At 41.5% G+C, this 18933-nt stretch overlaps 1 protein-coding gene across 2 annotated transcripts in view; it reads left to right on the top strand.

Annotated features, from left to right (window-relative positions):
- Positions 1-18933, top strand: part of tiam1a (TIAM Rac1 associated GEF 1a) — a 301399-nt gene that overhangs the window by 135655 nt on the left and 146811 nt on the right. For both annotated transcript variants that reach the window (XM_060833501.1, XM_060833502.1), the window contains exons 8-9: positions 1478-1624; positions 15698-15772. In XM_060833501.1, coding sequence (XP_060689484.1) covers positions 1478-1624; positions 15698-15772 — 222 coding nt within the window. The remainder of the gene's footprint in view (positions 1-1477; positions 1625-15697; positions 15773-18933) is intronic.

Raw genomic sequence — 18933 nt, 5'->3', positions numbered from 1 at the left:
TCTCAAATTCAGAGCTCCCTCTTCCATAAAAAAAGAAGGGAAATGATGTATGAGGTTGCCACTCTTTGGAAAGTCTACCTCAAAGTTGTACTTTAACAACAGACATCTACCATATAAGTTTCATCGTACAATGTCAATGTCCTTGCAGTCATTCCTATTGCCCTGAATAGGATGCAGACAAACCTGAAGTTGAGATTAAAACATGTTCCAATTGGAATGTATTTATTCTCCATTTGCTGTGTGCAAATAAAGTCTGAATTGGCTCAAATTTTCAGGAATTAAAAAATATAGCTTCACCATACTCAGTAAGCATGTTTCCAAATCCTGTCAGCTGCCACCTGTACCGTTCCTATCCCTGTACAAACCTTTGAAATTCACTCCATTTAAATAACAACACAACTGATCCATTATATTGAAATGCAAAAGTGTGCTCCAACCACTCATGGATAATGTTTATATATGTCGGCAGAGGGGTGTAAAGGCTAGTACATGCCTGCTTTTGTTGTATTTGAAAACCAGTGGGTGAAAAGGAGCATCAACATCTACAGATTTTAATAGGAAATGCACTGCAGAAAGCATAAATGATTGCTGCTTGTGGTCATGTATATGGAATAAATACTGACCGTCTGTACATTAAGTATTAGTAATTTAGGAGAGAAGGAAAATCATAAAAATAAAATATTTCTATATCTGAAAATTCTTTTCATCCATATTTTTATTCTTTGGCTTGAGTATTTTTATTTTAGTCTTTATATTTTAGTGTATTTTGTTTTGATAAGTATAATTTCTTTATCAGGTTACTATTCATAAGACTGATGCTATTCAGAAATATTGGTATGATCTTTCTCCACTAGTTCATAGCATGTTTACAGTGCAGAAAGAGGTCATTTGGCCCACTGAATCTGCACCAACCCTCTGAACGGCATCCCACCCAGACCCAACTCCTGTCATAACCCTGCATTTCCCATGGCTAACCCACATAGTCTGCACATTTGCCATGGTCAGTCCACCTAACTTGCGCATCTTTGGACTGTGGGAAGGAACCAGAGCACGCAGCAGAAACCCACATAGACACAGGCAATGTGTAAATTCCACAATCACTGCAGTCATTCAAGGCTGGAGTTGAACCCGGGTTCCCTGGTGCTGTGAGGCAACAGAGGTAGCCCCTGAGCCATCATGCCAACTTATCCATTGATTGTAATGGAGTGTGATTCACTCGTCCTGTCAAAACATTTGATTGAATGCTTTCCTTCATTGAATAATAGACAGAATTTTTTGAATGGGCTTAATAAGGGACAGTTGTAGAGTCTGCCTGAAATAGGTGGCAAAGAGAACATACATTCTTTAAAAATTCTCAAATATGTACTTTCGTTTATGCAATGTTTACTCTGTGTTTTGAGAACAAAACCTATTGATTATTTCATGATAATTTTGCTTTTATTAGTATCTCCGAATAAGTGTGATTTTGTTAATTTAGGTGGCAGCTCGTACTGAACCTGCTTTGAAGAACCAAACACAGGTGATTTCCAGATCCGTAAGCAAACGGAAGAACAGATTTTCCTCCCTGTGGGGATTAGATACAAATTCAAGAAAAAAAGCAAAAGAAAGACCGAGCATTAATCAGGTTAGTAATTTACAACAGTGCTTTTGTTTCCATTTAATGCAGAAAGAATTTATAAAGATGATCATATTGGTTACGTCCTTTTATAAGCTTTTGTTTTCAAATGGTCTCAGAATTTGAAAATATTGTGAAATGACACAAAACTTGGAAATATTTTGAAGGATGAGGAGAACATTGAAATAATTCAAGAGGAGATGGGCTAATGGAATGATTGAATAGATGGCAGATGAAATTCAAATGCTGTAATTTGGCAAAAAGAATAAGAATAGACTGTACAAATGTACCATTTCAAAGCGAATTCTGGAACAAGGAATTTTGAGGATACTGATTTATGTTAAACGACAAAAGAACCAAAGCTGACTTAGAGAATACTTTGCAGTGATTGATTAGGATCTAGAATCTTGTGGTGAAGGGCAATGCCATTCAAAAGGGATAATTATCACAGGGAAAGAATACAGGCTAATGGGGAAATTATGGAGGTGTTAAATTAGCCTGAAATTATTGATTGCAGTCTTGACTCCTGATGGCTGCTAAATGTCTCAGTGGAAAATGAAGTTCTCTTCCTCCAATCTCACTCTCTTGGGCATTACTGGACCACTGCAGCAGGTCAAAATGGAACTGTGAACACAAAAGCAAATTATGTATTGAAATGGATGGCAACAGAAATGTTCTCCCTCTGTTTGTTTGTTCAAGATCGTTACTTAATTGACTTTCCCTATTTTATACTACTAGCACCATAGGAACAATTTTATGACAAGGTTCAGCTTTTCAAATCTAACAACGTGATAATTTTTATCCAAATTCTCCTGCTTGGAAGCTCTTATAGTCTAGAAACCACTGCTGCTGAGATGACTGGTTCTCCTCAACAAACTTGACTTCGCATTAGGAGAAACTTATTCCTTTTGATCTAAACTCTGTGATCTTCTGAACTGAAACATTGAACTTCTGGTTCAATTAATTGTTTTAATGTGTTTGTTTGTCATACTCTCAAGAATATACATTCCATCCATTCTTGTGACAGTGGTTGTCTCAGGCACTTAATTGTAACTGCTTGTTTTATTGGAACTCATACATTTGGGTCCGAATGACTTTCAGACCTGTTTAAAAAGAAATTACCTTCACTAAATTGATACACATCCACCTGCCTCCAGTTTTGAAATCTAAATTCCAAGGTATATTTATAGACTTTTCATCACACAAGCTTGAACTTACCTCCCACCACCACTGTGAAAATCTGTGATGATTTTGCAACACCTCTCGTCCTTGTCCTGGTTCAGTATTCAAAAAATACATTAGATTTGAACTCCAGTCTCAGTCTTACCCTTTTCCATGTAATTCCCGGTCATGGGATATATCCAAGTGCTTTCAGAACCCTGCTATGCAGTTCCGCTAGATGCTGGCATCCATTCAATGTACTACTGATGTGTAAGATCACAGTTTAAAAAAAAACTTGGGTTATGGGTATCACTGGCAGAACCAATATCTAATCCCACTCTTAATTACACAGAGTAAGTGGAGGTGGACCAATTGTAACAGTTTGTTTCCAGTGAACAGCTTGCCAAGCCATTTCAGTGGCTAACTAACCAATTATTGTACAGTTAAATGAAAATTATATCAGTACATTGTATGTAGGTTGTTCTTTGCTTTATAAGCAGTCTTATTCATTACTTTACAATGGGAGAGAGAGCACTGACGAAGAATTGAGTAGCAATATAAGCAAAACAAAATTGAGAGGAATTGAAAAAGAAAGGGAATGAGAGAAAAAAAGGAGTATGTTGTCAACAGGAAAAACATTCTCAAAATAAGTAGGAAGGCGTTGCATTTAATTGAATAACCTGCTTTGGTATAAATGGGTCTGAACAAATTTGCTTTGCATCATTATCATCTGTACTGTTACCTAGCAACATTTTGCTCAGCAACCTTTAGTCAGATGCAAGCTACTGCTGCTAGAAATAAAGGATCATTGCAGCTTTTTAAATTTTAAGTCTCAAACCATGAAAATTCTTGGATAGACTAAGTGCTTAAGTTATTCACAATTTTTTATCCAGTCTTGATGGGGGAATTGTTGGCAAATCAAGCATTTATTCCCAGTCATTGGGTTCCTAAGGTTTGATGCAACTTAGTATCTTGATTGGTTATTTCAGAGGTTAATAAGCAGTTAACTGCACTTGTAGGCAAGACTGGTTTAAGGCAGCAAGATTTCCTTCCCTAATTGGACAATTTTCCTTTTCTTTAATTCCGGGCTGTGTTTCCACATTTTGTTTTTACAGGAGGTAAGATTTGTAGTTTCATGTTGTCTGGGAAGGCAGACGTAGTATCACAAAAAACAAATCAGTCTGTCCCCTTCATGGGGATAGTACACTTTATTTCTAATTTTTCCAAATTGGAAAGAAAGTGGAAGTTGTTTCAGTTGTTAGTTGGCATGCTCATTGTCTCTAAGTTAAAACTGTGAGATGATCTGAGAGGCCTTGGTCTGCCTACTGAAGGATGACTGGTGCAGAAGAGAACGAAATATCCAGTTCACATCACACATGGTGCTATTGCTGCACATTTATCAATTGCATAACTAGATTCTGAGCTGCAAAATGATATTAATTAATGCAAAATCCTAACAGCAAGTTAGGTGAGTGAGTGACTGACACCTCTATGTTAAAGCAGCATCCGAGGAGCAGGTGAATCGACGTTTCAGGCATAAGCCCTTCTTCAGGAATGAGACTGGTGTGCCAAGCAGGCTGAGATAAAAGGTAGGGGGGTGGGGGGTGGCACTGGGAATACGATAGGTGGAAGGAGGTGAGGGTGATAGGCCAGAGAGAGGGTAGGGGCGGAGAGGTTGGGAAGAAGCTTGCAGGTCGAGAGGGCGGTGCTGAATCCGGGGGTTGAGGCTGAGACAAGGTGGGGGGAGGGAAAATGAGGAAACTGGAGAAATCTGCTTTCATCCCGTGTGGTTGGAGGGTTCCTAGGCAGAAGATCTCAGTGAGTCCCTCTCTGACTGAACCCCCCAGGTCATCTCCTCTGCCCTGAAGCTCTTCAGCCACGTCCTGAAACAGACTCGCTACCACAGCCACATCTCTGAGCGCCTCATCTTCTGCCTAGGAACCCTCCAACCACACGTGATGAATGTAGATTTCTCCAGCTTCCTCATTCCACCCCCCACACCTACCTTATCTCAGTCCAAATCCCTGGATTCAGCACTGCCCTCTTGACCTGCAATCCTCTCCCCGGCCCTTCTGCCCCCACCCCTCTCCGGCCTATAACCCTCACCCTCACCTCCTTTTACCTATCGTATTCCCAGCGGCCCCCTCCCCGTTACGTTTTATCTCAGCCCGCTTGGCACACCAGCCTCATTCCTGAAGAAGGAATGCCCAAAACGTTGATTCTCCTGCTCCTCGGATGCTGCCTGGCCTGCTGCGCTTTTCCAGCACCACACTTTTCAACTCTGGTCTCCAGCATCTGCAGTCCTTACTTTCTCCTATGTCTATGTTAAGGAATATATACAGAAGACCTTGTTCGTAAGAACATGATCTGACAGTACTTCTGTCTTCATGAGACTAGAAACACACTGATAATGAAAGTTCTTTTCTATGCATTTCCGGGTTTTTTTAACCTTGCCTTAGTGAGTGAGTAAATGAACTGAAACTCACTGTAATCTCGACTATGTTCCTTTACATAAAAATTTTTTGATTATGTGATCACTAATTTTTTGGTTAACTACATCAACAAAGTTAAAAATCACACAACACCAGGTTATAGTCCAACAGGTTTATTTGGAAGCAGTAGTTTTCGGAGAGCAGGTCCTTCAACAGGTGGTTGTGGAGTATGAGATTGTAAGACACAGAATTTATAGCAATTGTTTACAGTGGGATGTAACTGAAACTATATATTGAAAAGAACCTGGTTTGTTTAAGTCTCTCATCTTTTTAGAATGAACATGTTGGTTTTAGTTCTTTCATATGTAAAGCACAAAACATTTTTAAAAATTACAGTCTCAAGTAAACTTTAACAGTTGGTGTCACGTCGGCCCAGATAATGCATTTAACGTGTGAGCTGCCACGTGTGAGACTGTGCCACAATGTTCAGACTGATTGTAAACTTTAAAAAAAAACAGATTTACTGAATCTTACATGGATTCATGCAGTTTTTGAGCCAAGTAAAATGTAATTCTGCAAGTACAAATTCACCCCACAAATTTGTATGTCTATGTGGGTGTGTTGTGTGGGAGTGGGTGTGCAGGAGTTATGAGTGTCTGTGAGATAGTGTCTGTGAGAGTGTAAAGGGGTGTAAGTCTGCGTGTGGGAGTGTATGGGTCTGTAGGAGGGTGTGTGTATGTCTGTAGGTCCGGGACATTCGACCTTGGACTTCGGGACAGGCAACTATGAAAAGTGGCTGAGCAGAGGCTGATAGCCAAGTTTTGGTACCCATGGGGGGGTGGCCTCCACCGGGACCTTGAGTTCATGTCAACTACAGGTGACCCCATTACACTGTATGCGCGCACACACTCTCCTATAGACCCATATACTCAAGTAGACGCTGTCTATAAATCTGTTTTTTAGATTTGAATCAGTCTGACCATTATGGCACAGACCGTATCACACAGCACAGTTCACATCTTAAATGCATTACCCGGGCCAACATGACACCTATTGTTAAAGTTCACTTGAGAATGTAACTTTTAAAAAAAGTTCTGCGGTTTACATATGAAAGAACTGAAACCAACATGGTCATTCTAAAAGATGAGAAACTTACAAACAATCCAAATCTTTTTCAATACATAATTTCAGTTGTATCACACTGCAAACTTTTGTGATAAATTCTGTGTCTTACGATTTTATACTCCTCAACTACCTGATAAAGGAGCAGAGTTCTGAAAGCTAGTGCTTCCAACCATAATCTGGTGGTGTGATTTTTAACTTTGTACACTGGCCAACACCGGCATCTCCAAATCATGTAGATCAACAAAAACAGCCAAAACAACTTGGTTTAATGTAGCACCTTTTAATGTATTAAATATGTTGAGGTGCTTTACAAAATTTTACAATTCAAAATGAGACATTGAACAGCATATCGTATTAGAGCAGATGACCAAAACCTCAATCAAACAGATAAGTTTTACATACTCTTAAAGGTGATCAGTTTCACAGTTGGAATTATGCACCTCACTAATCCAAGACCTAGCCACCAATGGTGAAATAATTAAAACTGCACTTGCGAAGGGGGTGAGAATTAGGTAAACACAGCTGTCAGAGGGATTTGTGTTGGTGGAAAGAACAGATAGAAGGGATGGAAAGAACATGGAGTGATAAAACAATAATTTTCAACTGTTGCTCGTCGCCATAAACGCTTCTTGAAAACATAAATGATGTCCTGTTTGCAAACAGTCCATCCTCAGGTAATTATTTTTTAGATTAGATTACTTACAGTGTGGAAACAGGCCCTTCGGCCCAACAAGTCCACACTGACCCGCCGAAGCGCAACCCACCCATACCCCTACATATACCCCTTACCTAACACTACGGGCAATTTAGCATGGCCAATTCACCTGACCTACACATCTTTGTGACCGTGGGAAGAAACCGGAGCACCCGGAGGAAACCCACGCAGACACGGGGAGAATGTGCAAACTCCACACAGTCTGTCGCCTGAGGCAGGAATTGAACCCAGGTCCCTGGCGCTGTGAGGCAGCAGTGCTAACCACTGTCACCATGCCGCCAATGTAGGAGAAAGCAATTGATTCAATGGCTTGGGAGCAGAGTTGGTGTCAGCAGCTAAAGCAAAGGAATTTCTCTCTGATATATTTAATTGATTTTGCTTTTGAAAGAACCAAGAGAAATGGTGGTGAAGTGGATTTGGCAGCTAGCATATGAAGATTGATGGTGTGGAAGATGAGTGATATCACCAAGGCACAGAATGTAGATGAGAAATAAGAGGATGCCCAGTATAAAAGCTTGGGCTGAACCAGAAGTAATGGTGTGGGACAAGAGGTGATAGCACATTGAAGAAATGGAAGTCAGAGTGGGACAGTAATTTGAAAGGGCAATGAGGACACAGTTTAATTGTCTAGGATAATGGCTGCACATTTAAAGGAGAAAGGGACAGTGCTTGAAGAGAGAGAATTATTGAATCGATGAACGAACAAGGGAATTAGGTGGCAAACAGGATTGAGGGAGAAGGATGTCGGTTTCCTGGTCAAGATGATCTCCGAGTGGACAAGGATTGAACTAGGAGGGAAATTAAATAATGATGTGGGTTCATGGTCAACGCAAGGATGCTTTAGAGAGAGTTTGGCCTTGTGGACAAATTAAATGGAAGCACATGGCAGACAGAGCTGAGCAGATGGTTGTAATATTAGAGAGAAAGATGTTCATTGCTCTTCATTAGATGAAGGTGAGAGTCGAGAAATAGGAGAGAAGGCCTTCAGACTAGTTGTAATGAAGAACAGCTGTGAATTACTTATGCAGTCAGGATGATCCTGGAATAGTTAACAGTTTTAGCAGATGAGAGAAGGAACAAATATGTGCTATAGTCGGATCTGTGGTGAGTGGCTGACCCTCCTGAGGTGAAAGGAGAAATGCATGTGGTAGTATTCTGTGACATGGATTTAACTTGTATTGAGATGTGTTTAATGATATCAATACCTTAAGACTTAAAATATATTATTATTAAAAAATGAAATTGTCAAAATCGTGAAATGCAATATCATGCTGAATGTAATGTGTGAAAGGAATGTTGTTAATCGTTTTAACTTCCTTTATAAATGGGCCAAAAATAACAGAAAAAGAGGTAGGAAAAGGTTTAATGAAGAACAATGGTTGTACTGATTGTAACAAGCAGCTGACTATCAAAAGCATTGCAATCGTATGAGCAGGAGTAGGCTTTTCAGTTCAAGCCTGCTGTGCCACTTGAAATCATTGCTGATCTGATAATTCTCATTTCTACTTTTCTGTCTTGACCCCGTAAAAATTGATTCCCACACTGATTAAAAGTCTGTCTGTTCCAGCTTTGAATAGAATTAAGGCTTTACAGCCCTCCACAGTAAAGAATACCACAAATTCATTACCTTCTGCGAAAAATTCATACTCTGTCCTAACTAGGTGACTTGCTCTGAGATTATGCTGTCTGGTCCGAAACACTCCCTCAAGGTGAAATAACCTCTCTGTAACATCCTAAGTCCCCCAAGAATCTTGTATGATTCAGTAATGTTGTCTCACATTCTTCTCAACACCAATGAATACAAGCCCAAGCTACTTAACACATCCAAAAAAGGCAAACCTCCAATCCTCCATAGGAGCAGCAGTGCTCAGTGGTTAACACTGCTGCCTCTGGCGACTGTCTGTGTGGAGTTTGCACATTGTCCCCGTGTCTATGTGGGTTTCCTCCAGGTGCTCTGGTTTATTGCCACAGTCCAAAGATGTGCAAGTCAGGTGAATTGGCCATGCTAAATTGCCTGTATTATTAGATTCAATAGTCAGAGGGAAATGGGTCTGGGTATATGACTTTTCAGAGGGTTGGTGTGTACTTGTTGGGCCAAATGGCCTGTTTGCACACTATAGGGAATCTAATTCAATCTAATCTACCTGGGATCAACCTAGTGAAACATTTCTGGACTATTTTAATGCCAGTATATCTTTCTTTAGCTGAGGGAACCAAAACTGTTTACAGTATTCTTAGACAAAAACGGAAAGTGCTGGAGACATTCAGCATCTGATGAGAGAAAAACAGTTGACATCCTGATGAAGGATCACTAGATTTGAAATCTTGACTACTCTTCTCCCTACTAATGATGCTAGATCTGTTGAGTTTCTCCAGTTCTTTCTGTTTTTGTTTCATATTTTCAGCATTCACAGTTCCTTGACTTAATATAGTATTCTTTTGTGTTGTCTGACTTGTGCCTTGTAAAATAAAGTCACTGTAGTCTAAGAGGACCATGGGGTTAGTCTCTCATTAAAGAGAGACAACTGGCAGTGAGTTAACCTGAAGATCACCACGCCTCAGGTGTGGGAAGAGCTTGAGAAAGAGAGACGTTCTTGGTTACCTCAGCCAGTGCAGGAATCGTTCCTGTGCTATTCGCATCACTTTGTGTTGCAAACGAGTCATGTCTCTGAAGCAGGAGATAGTGAGGATTGCAGATGCTGGAGATGTTAGAATCAATCAAATGTGGCGCTAGAAAAAGCACAGCAGGGCAGGCAGCATCTGAGGAGCAGGAGAGTTCATGTTTTGGGCATAACCCTTAAGGACTGGAAGGGGGCTAAGAAATAAATAAGGTGGTGAGGAGGCTGGGGCAAACGTAGGTGAGATGGCGAGAGGTGGATGCAAGTAGGAGGTGATTAGGTTGGTGGGAAGTGTGGAGTGGATAGGTGGGAAGGAAGATGGAAGGTAGGTCAGGTCAACAAGGCGATGCTGAGTGGGAGAGTTGGATCGGGGATGGGGTGTGCGGTGGGGAGATTTGGAAATTGCTGAATTCAGTGTTGAGGCTGTGAGATTGTAAGTTCCCGAGGCAGACTTTGAGATGCCCTTCCTCCAATTTGCGGTTGGCCTTGTTTAGGCAGTGGAAGAGGCCCAGAATGGACATATCACAGGGGGAGTGGGAGGGGGATTGAAATGGATGGCCACCGGAAGTGAGATTGGTCGATGTGTACGGACTAGAGCTGTTCCCTGAACGGTCCCTTGAGTTTGTTTTCGGTCTGTCCAATGTAGAGATTTGCATATCATTCAAAATTCGGAGAGATTTACCTGTATGTCCTCAAACCTCATTTACTGTCTCCATTGCTCTCAATCTGGTCTCCTGTACATCGGAGAGACCAAGCGCAAAATTGCAAGTTGGTTCAGGGAACATCTCTGTTCTATCCACACAAATCAACCTCACTTCCAGTAGCCATCAATTTCAACCCCCCCCCCCCCCCCCCCCCCCAACTCTGCCGATGACATATTCGTTCTGGGCCTCGTCCACTGCTAAACAAGGTCACCTGCAAACTGGAGTAAGAACACCTCACCTTCCACCTTGGAACCTTACAACCACATGGTCTCAACGTTAAATTCACCAGTTTCCAAATCTCCTCACCCCCCCCCCCCCCCCCCCCCCCCCCCCCCACCAACCCATCCTATCCCATATCGAATCCTCTGAATCTGACCGACCTTGCAATCTTCCTTCCCATTTATCCACTCCACCCTTCCCACTGATCTATCACAATCACCACCTACCAGGATCCACCTCTTGCCTACCCATCTACCTTACCTGCAACCCCACCCCCATCCATTTATTCTCAGCTCCTTTCCCCCTCCCTCATCCTGACGAAGGGTCCTGCCCGAAATATGGGCTATTCTACCCCTCAGACGGTGACGGACCTGAGTTTTTACTATCCCTTTGAAATAACCGATCTTCAGGTCTTGAATAGTTTTAACATGGCCTCCTTATTTTTAAGGAGAAAGTGAGGACTGCAGATGCTGGAGATCAGAGCTGAAAATGTGTTGCTGGAAAAGCGCAGCAGATCAGGCAGCATCCAAGAAGCAGGAAAATCGACGTTTCGGGCTTGAGCCCTTCTTCAGGGCTTCCTTATTTTTAAGTCACTTCCCTTTCAAATGAAGCTCGGCGTTCCTTTTTGTTTTCCCAATTATCTGCTGAATTTGTCTGCAAGCTTTTTATGATTTATGCACAAGGGTTCCCAAATCCCTCAATGCTGTGGCTTTCTGCAGACTTGATCAATTTATTTCAGTGCAAGGGGCCTAACAGGAAAGGCAGATGAACTCAGGGCATGGTTAGGAACATGGGACTGGGATATCATAGCAATTACAGAAACATGGCTCAGGGATGGACAGGACTGGCAGCTTAATGTTCCAGGATACAAATGCTACAGGAAGGATAGAAAGGGAGGCAACCGGGGAGTGGGATTTATAGCTATATTGAGGGACGATATTCCCGGAAATACATCCAGGGAAGTTATTTGGGTGAAATTGAGAAATAAGAAAGGGTTGATCGCCTTATTGGGATTGTATGATAGACACTCTAATAGTTAGAGAGAAATTGAGAAACAAATTTGTCAGAAGATTTCAGTTATCCCTAAGAATAATAGGATGGTTATGGTAGAGGATTTTAACTTTCCAAACATAGACTGGGACTGCCATAGTGTTAACGGTTTAGATGGACAGGAATTTGTTCAGTGCGTACAAGAAAAGGTTCTGATTCAGTATGTGGATGTACCTACTAGAGAAGGTGCAAAAGTTGACCTATTCTTGGGAAATAAAACAGGGCAGGTGACTGAGCTGTTAGTGGGAGAGGACTTTGGGGCCAGCGACCATAATTCTATGAGATTTAAAATAATGATGGAAAAGGATAGACCAGATCTAAAAGTTGAAGTTCTAAATTGGAGAAAGGCAAATTTTGACGGTATTAGGCAAAAACTGGCAAAAGCCGATATGGGGCAGGTGTTCGCAGGTAAAGGGACGGCTGGGAAATGGGAAGCCTTCAGAAATGAGATAACGAGAATCCAGCAAAAGTATATTCCTGTTAGGGTGAAAGGAAAGGCTGGTAAATACAGGGAATGCTGGATGACTCAAGAAATTGAGCGTTTGTTTCAGAAAAAGAAGCATATGTAAGGTATAGACAATATAGATCGAGTGAATCCTTAGAGTATAAAGGCAGTAGGAGTATACTTAAGAGGGAAATCAGGAGGTAAAAAGGAGACATGAAATAGCTTTGACAAATAGAATTAAGGAGAATCCGAACGGTTTTTACAAATACATTAAGGACAAAAGTATAACTAGGGAGGGAATGGGGCCCCTCAGAGATCAGCAAGGTGGCCTTTGTGTGGAGCTGCAGAAAATGGGGGAGACACCAAATGAGTATTTCAGATCAGTATTTACAGTGGAAAAGGACATGGAAAATATGGAAAGTAGGGAAATAGATGGTGACATCTTGCAAAATGTCCATATTACAGAGGAGGAAGTGCTGGATGTCTGGAAACGCACAGAAGTGGATAAATCGCCAGGACCTGATTAGGTTCCCACAGAGTCCTCAGGTACACCTAGCGAAGTGATTGCTGGGTTTCTTGCTGAGATATTTGTGTCACCAGTAGTCACTGGTGAGGTGCCAGAAGTCTGGAGGTTGGCTAATGTGATGCCACTGTTTCAGAAAGGTGGTAAGGGCAAGCCAGGGAACTATAGACCAGTGAGCCTGGCGTCGGTCGTGGGCAAGTTGTTGGAGGGAATCTTGAGGGACAGGATGTGCATGTATTTGGAAAGGGGAAAGTGAGGTCTGCAGATGCTGGAGTATCAGCTGAAAATGTGTTGCTGCAAAAGCGCAGCAGGTCAGGCAGCATCCAAGGAACAGGAAATTCGACGTTTCGGGCATAAGCCCTTCATCAGGAAGCCCTTCCTGATGAAGGGCTTATGCCCGAAACGTCAAATTTCCTGTTCCTTGGATGCTGCCTGACCTGCTGCGCTTTTCCAGCAACACATTTTCAGCTCATGTATTTGGAAAGGCAAGGATTGATTCGGGATAGTCAACATGGCTTTGTGCATGGGAAATCATGTCTCACAAACTTGATTGAGTTTTTTGAAGAAGTAACAAAGAGGATTGATGAGAGCAGAGTAGTGGACACGATCTATATGGATGTCAGTAAGACGTTTGACAACGTTCCCCATGGGAGACTGATTAGCAAGGTTAGATCTTATGGAATACAGGGAGAACTAGCCATTTGGATATAGAACTGGCTCAAAGATCGAAGACAGAGGGTGGTGGTGGCGGGTTGTTTTTCAGGCTGGAGGCCTGTGACCAGTGAAGTGCCACAAGGATCGGTGCTGGGTCTACTACTTTTCATCCGTTATGTAAATGATTTGGATGTGAGCATAAGAGGTTTGGTTAGTAATTTTGCAGATGACACCAAAATTGGAGGTGAGGTGGACAGCAAAGAATGCTACCTGAGATTACGACAGGATCTGGACCAGATGGGCCAATGGGCTGAGAAGTGGCAGATGGAATTTAATTCAGATAAATGCGAGGTGCTGCATTTTGGGAAATCAAATCTTAGCAGGACTTAGACACTTAATGGTGAGGTCCTAGGGAGTGTTGCTGAACAAAGAGACCTTGGAGTGCAGGTTCATAGCTCCTTGAAAGTAAGGTCGCAGGTAGATAGGATAGTAAAGGTGTTTGGTATGCTTTCCTTTATTGGTCAGAGTACTGTGTAAAGGTGTTGGGAGGTCATGTTGCGGCTGTACAGGACATTGGTTAGGTCACTTTGGAGTATTGCATGCAATTCTGCTCTCCTTCCTATTGGAAGGATGTTGTGAAACTTGAAAGGGTTCAGAAACTATTTACAAGGATGTTGCTATGGTTGGAGGATTTGAGCCACAGGGAGAGGCTGAATAGGTTAGGGCTGTTTTCCTGGAGCGTCGGAGGCTGAGAGGTGACCTTTCTCGAGGCTAATAAAATCATGAGGGGCTTGGATAGAGTAAATAGACCAAGTTTTTTCCCTAGGATGGGGGAGTCCAGAACTAGAGGGCGTAGGTTTAGGGTGAGATGGGAAAGATATAAGAGAGACCTGAGGGGCAACTTTTTCACAGAGGGTGGTACATGTATGGAATGAGCTGCCAGAGGAAGTGGTGGAGGCTGGTACAATTGCAACATTTAAAAGGCAATGAGATGGGTATATGAATAGGAAGGGTTTGGGCGGCTATGGGTCAGGTGCTGGCAGGTGGGACTAGATGAGATTGGGATATTTGGTCGGCGTGGAGGGTTGGACCCAAGAGTCTGTTTTCATGGTGTACATCTCTGTCTCTGTCTCTGTCTCTATAAGTGGATCAATGGGCTGAAAAATGGCAGATAGAGTTCAGTCTGGATAAATGGGAATTGCATTTTGGGACAACAAATAAGAGTAGAGCTTTTAGAATTAATGGTAGGGCATTGGACAGTGTTGTACAACAGAGGGACCTTTGGGTTCAATTACATAAGTCTTTGAAGTGTGCGTCAAATACAGACAATATGGTTAAAATGACATTTGGCACACTTGCCTGATTTACTCAGTCCTTTGAGTATAGATGTTGGGAAGTCATGTCGAGGTTGTGCAGGACATGGTCAAGGCCTTTCTAGAGGACTGCGTCCGGTTCTGTTCAGCTGGTCATAAGAAGGATATTATTAAGGTGAAGTGGTTTCAGAAGAGATTTACCAGGATGAAGTGGGAAGGTTTGAGTTCTAAAGAAAGGCTGGATATGCTGAAACATTTTTCATTGGAGTATAGGAGGTTGAGGGGTGGTCTCATAAAATATTCAAGGATACAGATAGAATTAATGGTAGTTTTCTCTTCCCTCGGGTGAGGAATCTCAAGACTGGAGGGCACATTTTTAAGGTGAGAGGAGAGAGATTTGAAAAAGACACAAGGGACAAATTTTCTTACACCAAGTGGTTCATTGGTGGAATAAACTTACTGGGAAAGTGGTAGATATGGGCACAGTTACAATGTTTAAAAGACATTTTGCTAAGTACATCAATAGGAAAGGCTTGGAGAATGTGGGCCAGAAGCATGCAGGTGGGACTAGTTTAATTTTGGTTTATATTTGGCATGGACTGATTGGACTGAAGGGTCCGTTTCCATGCTGTATGACTATGTCTCTGAGGTACAGTATGTCTCTATTTCCTTATCTGTTTCAGCTTCATTCATGGAGTACACATGCTACATAGTTAACATTTCCTCATGCAATGTTTTATATTTTACCAATATGTATTTGTCTGTTTGTTCGTGATTTTGTAACCTTAGAGCTGCCTCCTTTAACTTCACACTTCCTAGTTTTGTGCCATTTGCCAATTTTAGTAATTTAAATCGTGGCTATCTTTACATTTTTAGTGAAAAGTGTGGTCTTAACTTTTGGCATGAGCCAAATGCACTTCATACCTGGAATTTGTCAAATTTTGATATCTTTGGTCATTTCTTTCACTTGACAATGGTTGGCATAGGACAGAAATATGGAAGGCAAACAAAAATAAAGCAAATAACACAAAAAAACATATGTAATAAAGAAAAATAAGATGAAAGAGAGAAAATGTAAAGGAAGTCTTAAGTGTTAATAACAAAATATTTTATTCTTTTGTAGTTGTTTGGTGATAATGAGGCCACACTGAAGAAATCCTTGGAAGGCATTTTCGATGATTGTTCAACAGATAGCAGTGTAAGTACATATTGTCTCCATGCATCTGTGCTTGAATAAAGCAGTACCAACATGGAAATCAGATTAATCAACAAAATAACCATACAGTATCCTTCAGAGGGACCATTTGATGCCTAACTGAGACTTGAAATAGATTTTGTATCAGTATCAGATTTAAGCAAAAATAAAAGCACTGCAATATTTGGTTCATTTTGAAAGAACCTTCTTTTCTGTGACTCCAACGTAGCTACCTTAGAGCTAATTTATTGTGACTGCTGTTGTGTATTCCTCCATATTACTGCCTCTTCTGTGCTTTCTCATCTTCCTTTTTCTTCACCATTGTGTCCCATTACCCACACATTCCCTCTTGAAGTCTACTCTAAAGAGTTGCATACATGCAAACAATTTTCTCAGAAGGTGCACACATAAGCTTAAATAACATGGTACATAATCCACCCACTGTAATTTTTTTTTCTTGTTATCTCTGAGGCAACGAAGACTAATAATTGCAGAAAGAAGCCAAGATGTGGGTGTACTTATGCTCTTGGAATTTGTTGCAGTATGTCAGTAAAGAAACCAGGATTGCTTGAGCTAGCCTCTGGCACTTAGAATGTGTGAGATGATTATTGTTCTGGTCACAGAATAACAGACTCGAGAAACTTTATTGTTGTTGATGTGGATTCATAAGGTCAACTTCAGCAGTGTCGTCTTGGAAGTTGGTTGATTGAAGATGAGTAGATTGAATTCATTCTAAATGAATGTCAAATAAAAGCAGCTCAATATTCCAGAACTGTAATAGCTGAATGATTCCGGTAGTGCTTTTTTAAAATTGTTATGCCTAATTCAATTTCATTCTCGCATCAGCAATCTGCTCTGTTTAATATATGTAAACAGACTGATTACTTGAAATTATGAAACAGTATTGTCATTTTAAAAGGATTGATGTGATTGTCAAATCTTTTCATGAAATCTCTGGGAAATATTCTACTTATTTCCTGAGAAGTGTTTGCAAAAGCTCTCCAGCATCTCCTATGTCTTAGGCTGCTCAGTAATTTATCCAGTGAATAATTGAACCACAAAGATGAATTTTGATCCCATCCTCAGTTATTACCATCAGGGTCAATAGTAGGGCTACTACCTTTATCTTCCCCAGAACTGAAAGGTGGGGAGGTTGGCCAGATTGCCTGATTGGGACTTTTCTGAAGAATTCTTGTTGGGTCAGTTTGTTTCGACATCAAATGAGGACAACCTTTGTTTTGACTATGAAACTCATGATCAAATCCCCTGTCAAACTTCACAAATCAATTAAGTCCAATTTGTCAAAGCGCCAGTGGTTTATCTGCGGAATCCTGTATCAGTAAATAGTTGGTCCGTTTATGAGTGAACAAAATTTGGCTGTGAGATTTATATATGTCACTGTCTTTTTTTGAGTCATAGGATCATAGAGATATGCAGCACGGAAACAGACCCTTCAGTCCAATCATCCATGCTGACCAGATGTCCTATATAAACCTAGTCTCATGTGCCAGCATTTGGCCCATATCCCTCCAAACCCTTCCTTTCATATACCCATCCAGATACCTTTCAAATGTTGTAATAGTACCAGCCTCCACCACTTCTGGCGACTCATTGCATACACGCACCACCCTCTGTGTGAAAGACTTGCCCTCTCACACTAAACCTATTCCCTCTCATTTTGTACTTCCCTCCCCCAAGGAAAAGACCTTGCCTACTTACCATATCCATGCCCCTCCATAAAGCCATAAGACATAGCAGAAATTAGGCCATTCAGCCCGTCAGGTCTGGGCTGCCATTTAGTCATGGCTGATTAGTTTCTTAACCCCATTCTCCCAGTTTCTCCCCTTGGTCCTTAAGAATCTATCTATCTCAATTTTAAGTGTACTCAATGACCTGGACTCCACAGCCTTCTGTGGCATGAATTGCATAGATTCACCATCCTCTGATTTAAAAACGTTTCTCCTTATCTCTGTTCTCAAAGGTCTTCCCTTCACTCTTAGGCTGTGCCCTCAGGTCCTCGTCTCTCCTTCCGACGGTAACTTCTTCCCAGCAGACACTCTGTCCAGGCCATTCAGTATTCTGTATGTTTCATTTAGATCCCCCTCCATCCTTTGAAACTCCATCGAGTGTAGACCCAGAGTCCTCAACGTTCTTCATATGTTAAGCTTTTCATTCCTGGGACCATTCTCATGAACTTCCTCTGAAGGTCACTACGTCCTCCCTGAGACATGGGACCCATAACTGCACACAGTGCTCCACATGTGGTTTGACCAGGGCCTTATTGAGCCTCAGAAGTAATTCCCTCTTTTATATTCAAGTCATCTCAAAATAAATGCCATCATTGCATTTGCCTTCCTAACTACTGATTCAAACTGCAAGTTTACGTGGAGAGAATCCTGGACCAGAATTCCCAAGTCTCTTTGCAATTCAGAATTTTGCATTTTCTCTCTACTTAGAAAATAGTCCATGCCTCTATTCTTTCCACCAAAGTGCATGACCTCACACTTTCCCATGTTGTACTCTGTCTGCCACTTCTTTGCCCACTCTCCTAACCTGTCCACATCATTCTGCTGCCTCTCTGTCTCCTCGGTGCTATCTGTCCCTCTACCTATCTTTGTATCATCTACAAACTTAGCCAGAATGTCCTCAGTTCCTTCATCTACATCATTTGTGTCTGAAGTGAAAAGATATTGTCCCAACACTGAGTCTTGTGGAACACCATTTATCACCTGCTTCCACCTTGAGAAGGACCCTTTTATCCTCACACTCTGCTTTCTGCCAGATAGTCAAGCTTCTATCCATACTTGCTTATAACACCATGGGCCCTTATCTTACTCAGTAGCCTCCTGTGTGGTATCTTGTCAAGGGCCTTCTTGAAGTCCAGGTAGATAACATACATTAGCTCTCTTTGGTCTAACCTACTCATTACTTCCTCAAAGAATTCTGGACTGTTTGTCAGGCATGACATCCCTTTGATGAAACCATGCTGACTTTACCCTATTTTACTTTACGTTTCCAAATATTCAGAAATCTTAAACTTGACAATGGATTCTAAGACCGTATGCACAACTGAGTTTAGGCTAATTGGTCTATAATTTTTCATCTTTTGCTTTGCTCTCTTTTTAAACAGAGGTGTCACGTTAGCAATTTTCCAGTCTTTTTGG

Source organism: Hemiscyllium ocellatum, chromosome 12, assembly GCF_020745735.1.
Source record: "Hemiscyllium ocellatum isolate sHemOce1 chromosome 12, sHemOce1.pat.X.cur, whole genome shotgun sequence".
In the NCBI taxonomy this organism is placed as follows: Eukaryota; Metazoa; Chordata; class Chondrichthyes; order Orectolobiformes; family Hemiscylliidae; genus Hemiscyllium; species Hemiscyllium ocellatum.
Note: the sequence above shows the minus strand (reverse complement) of the source record. Positions and strands in the feature narration are given on the sequence as shown.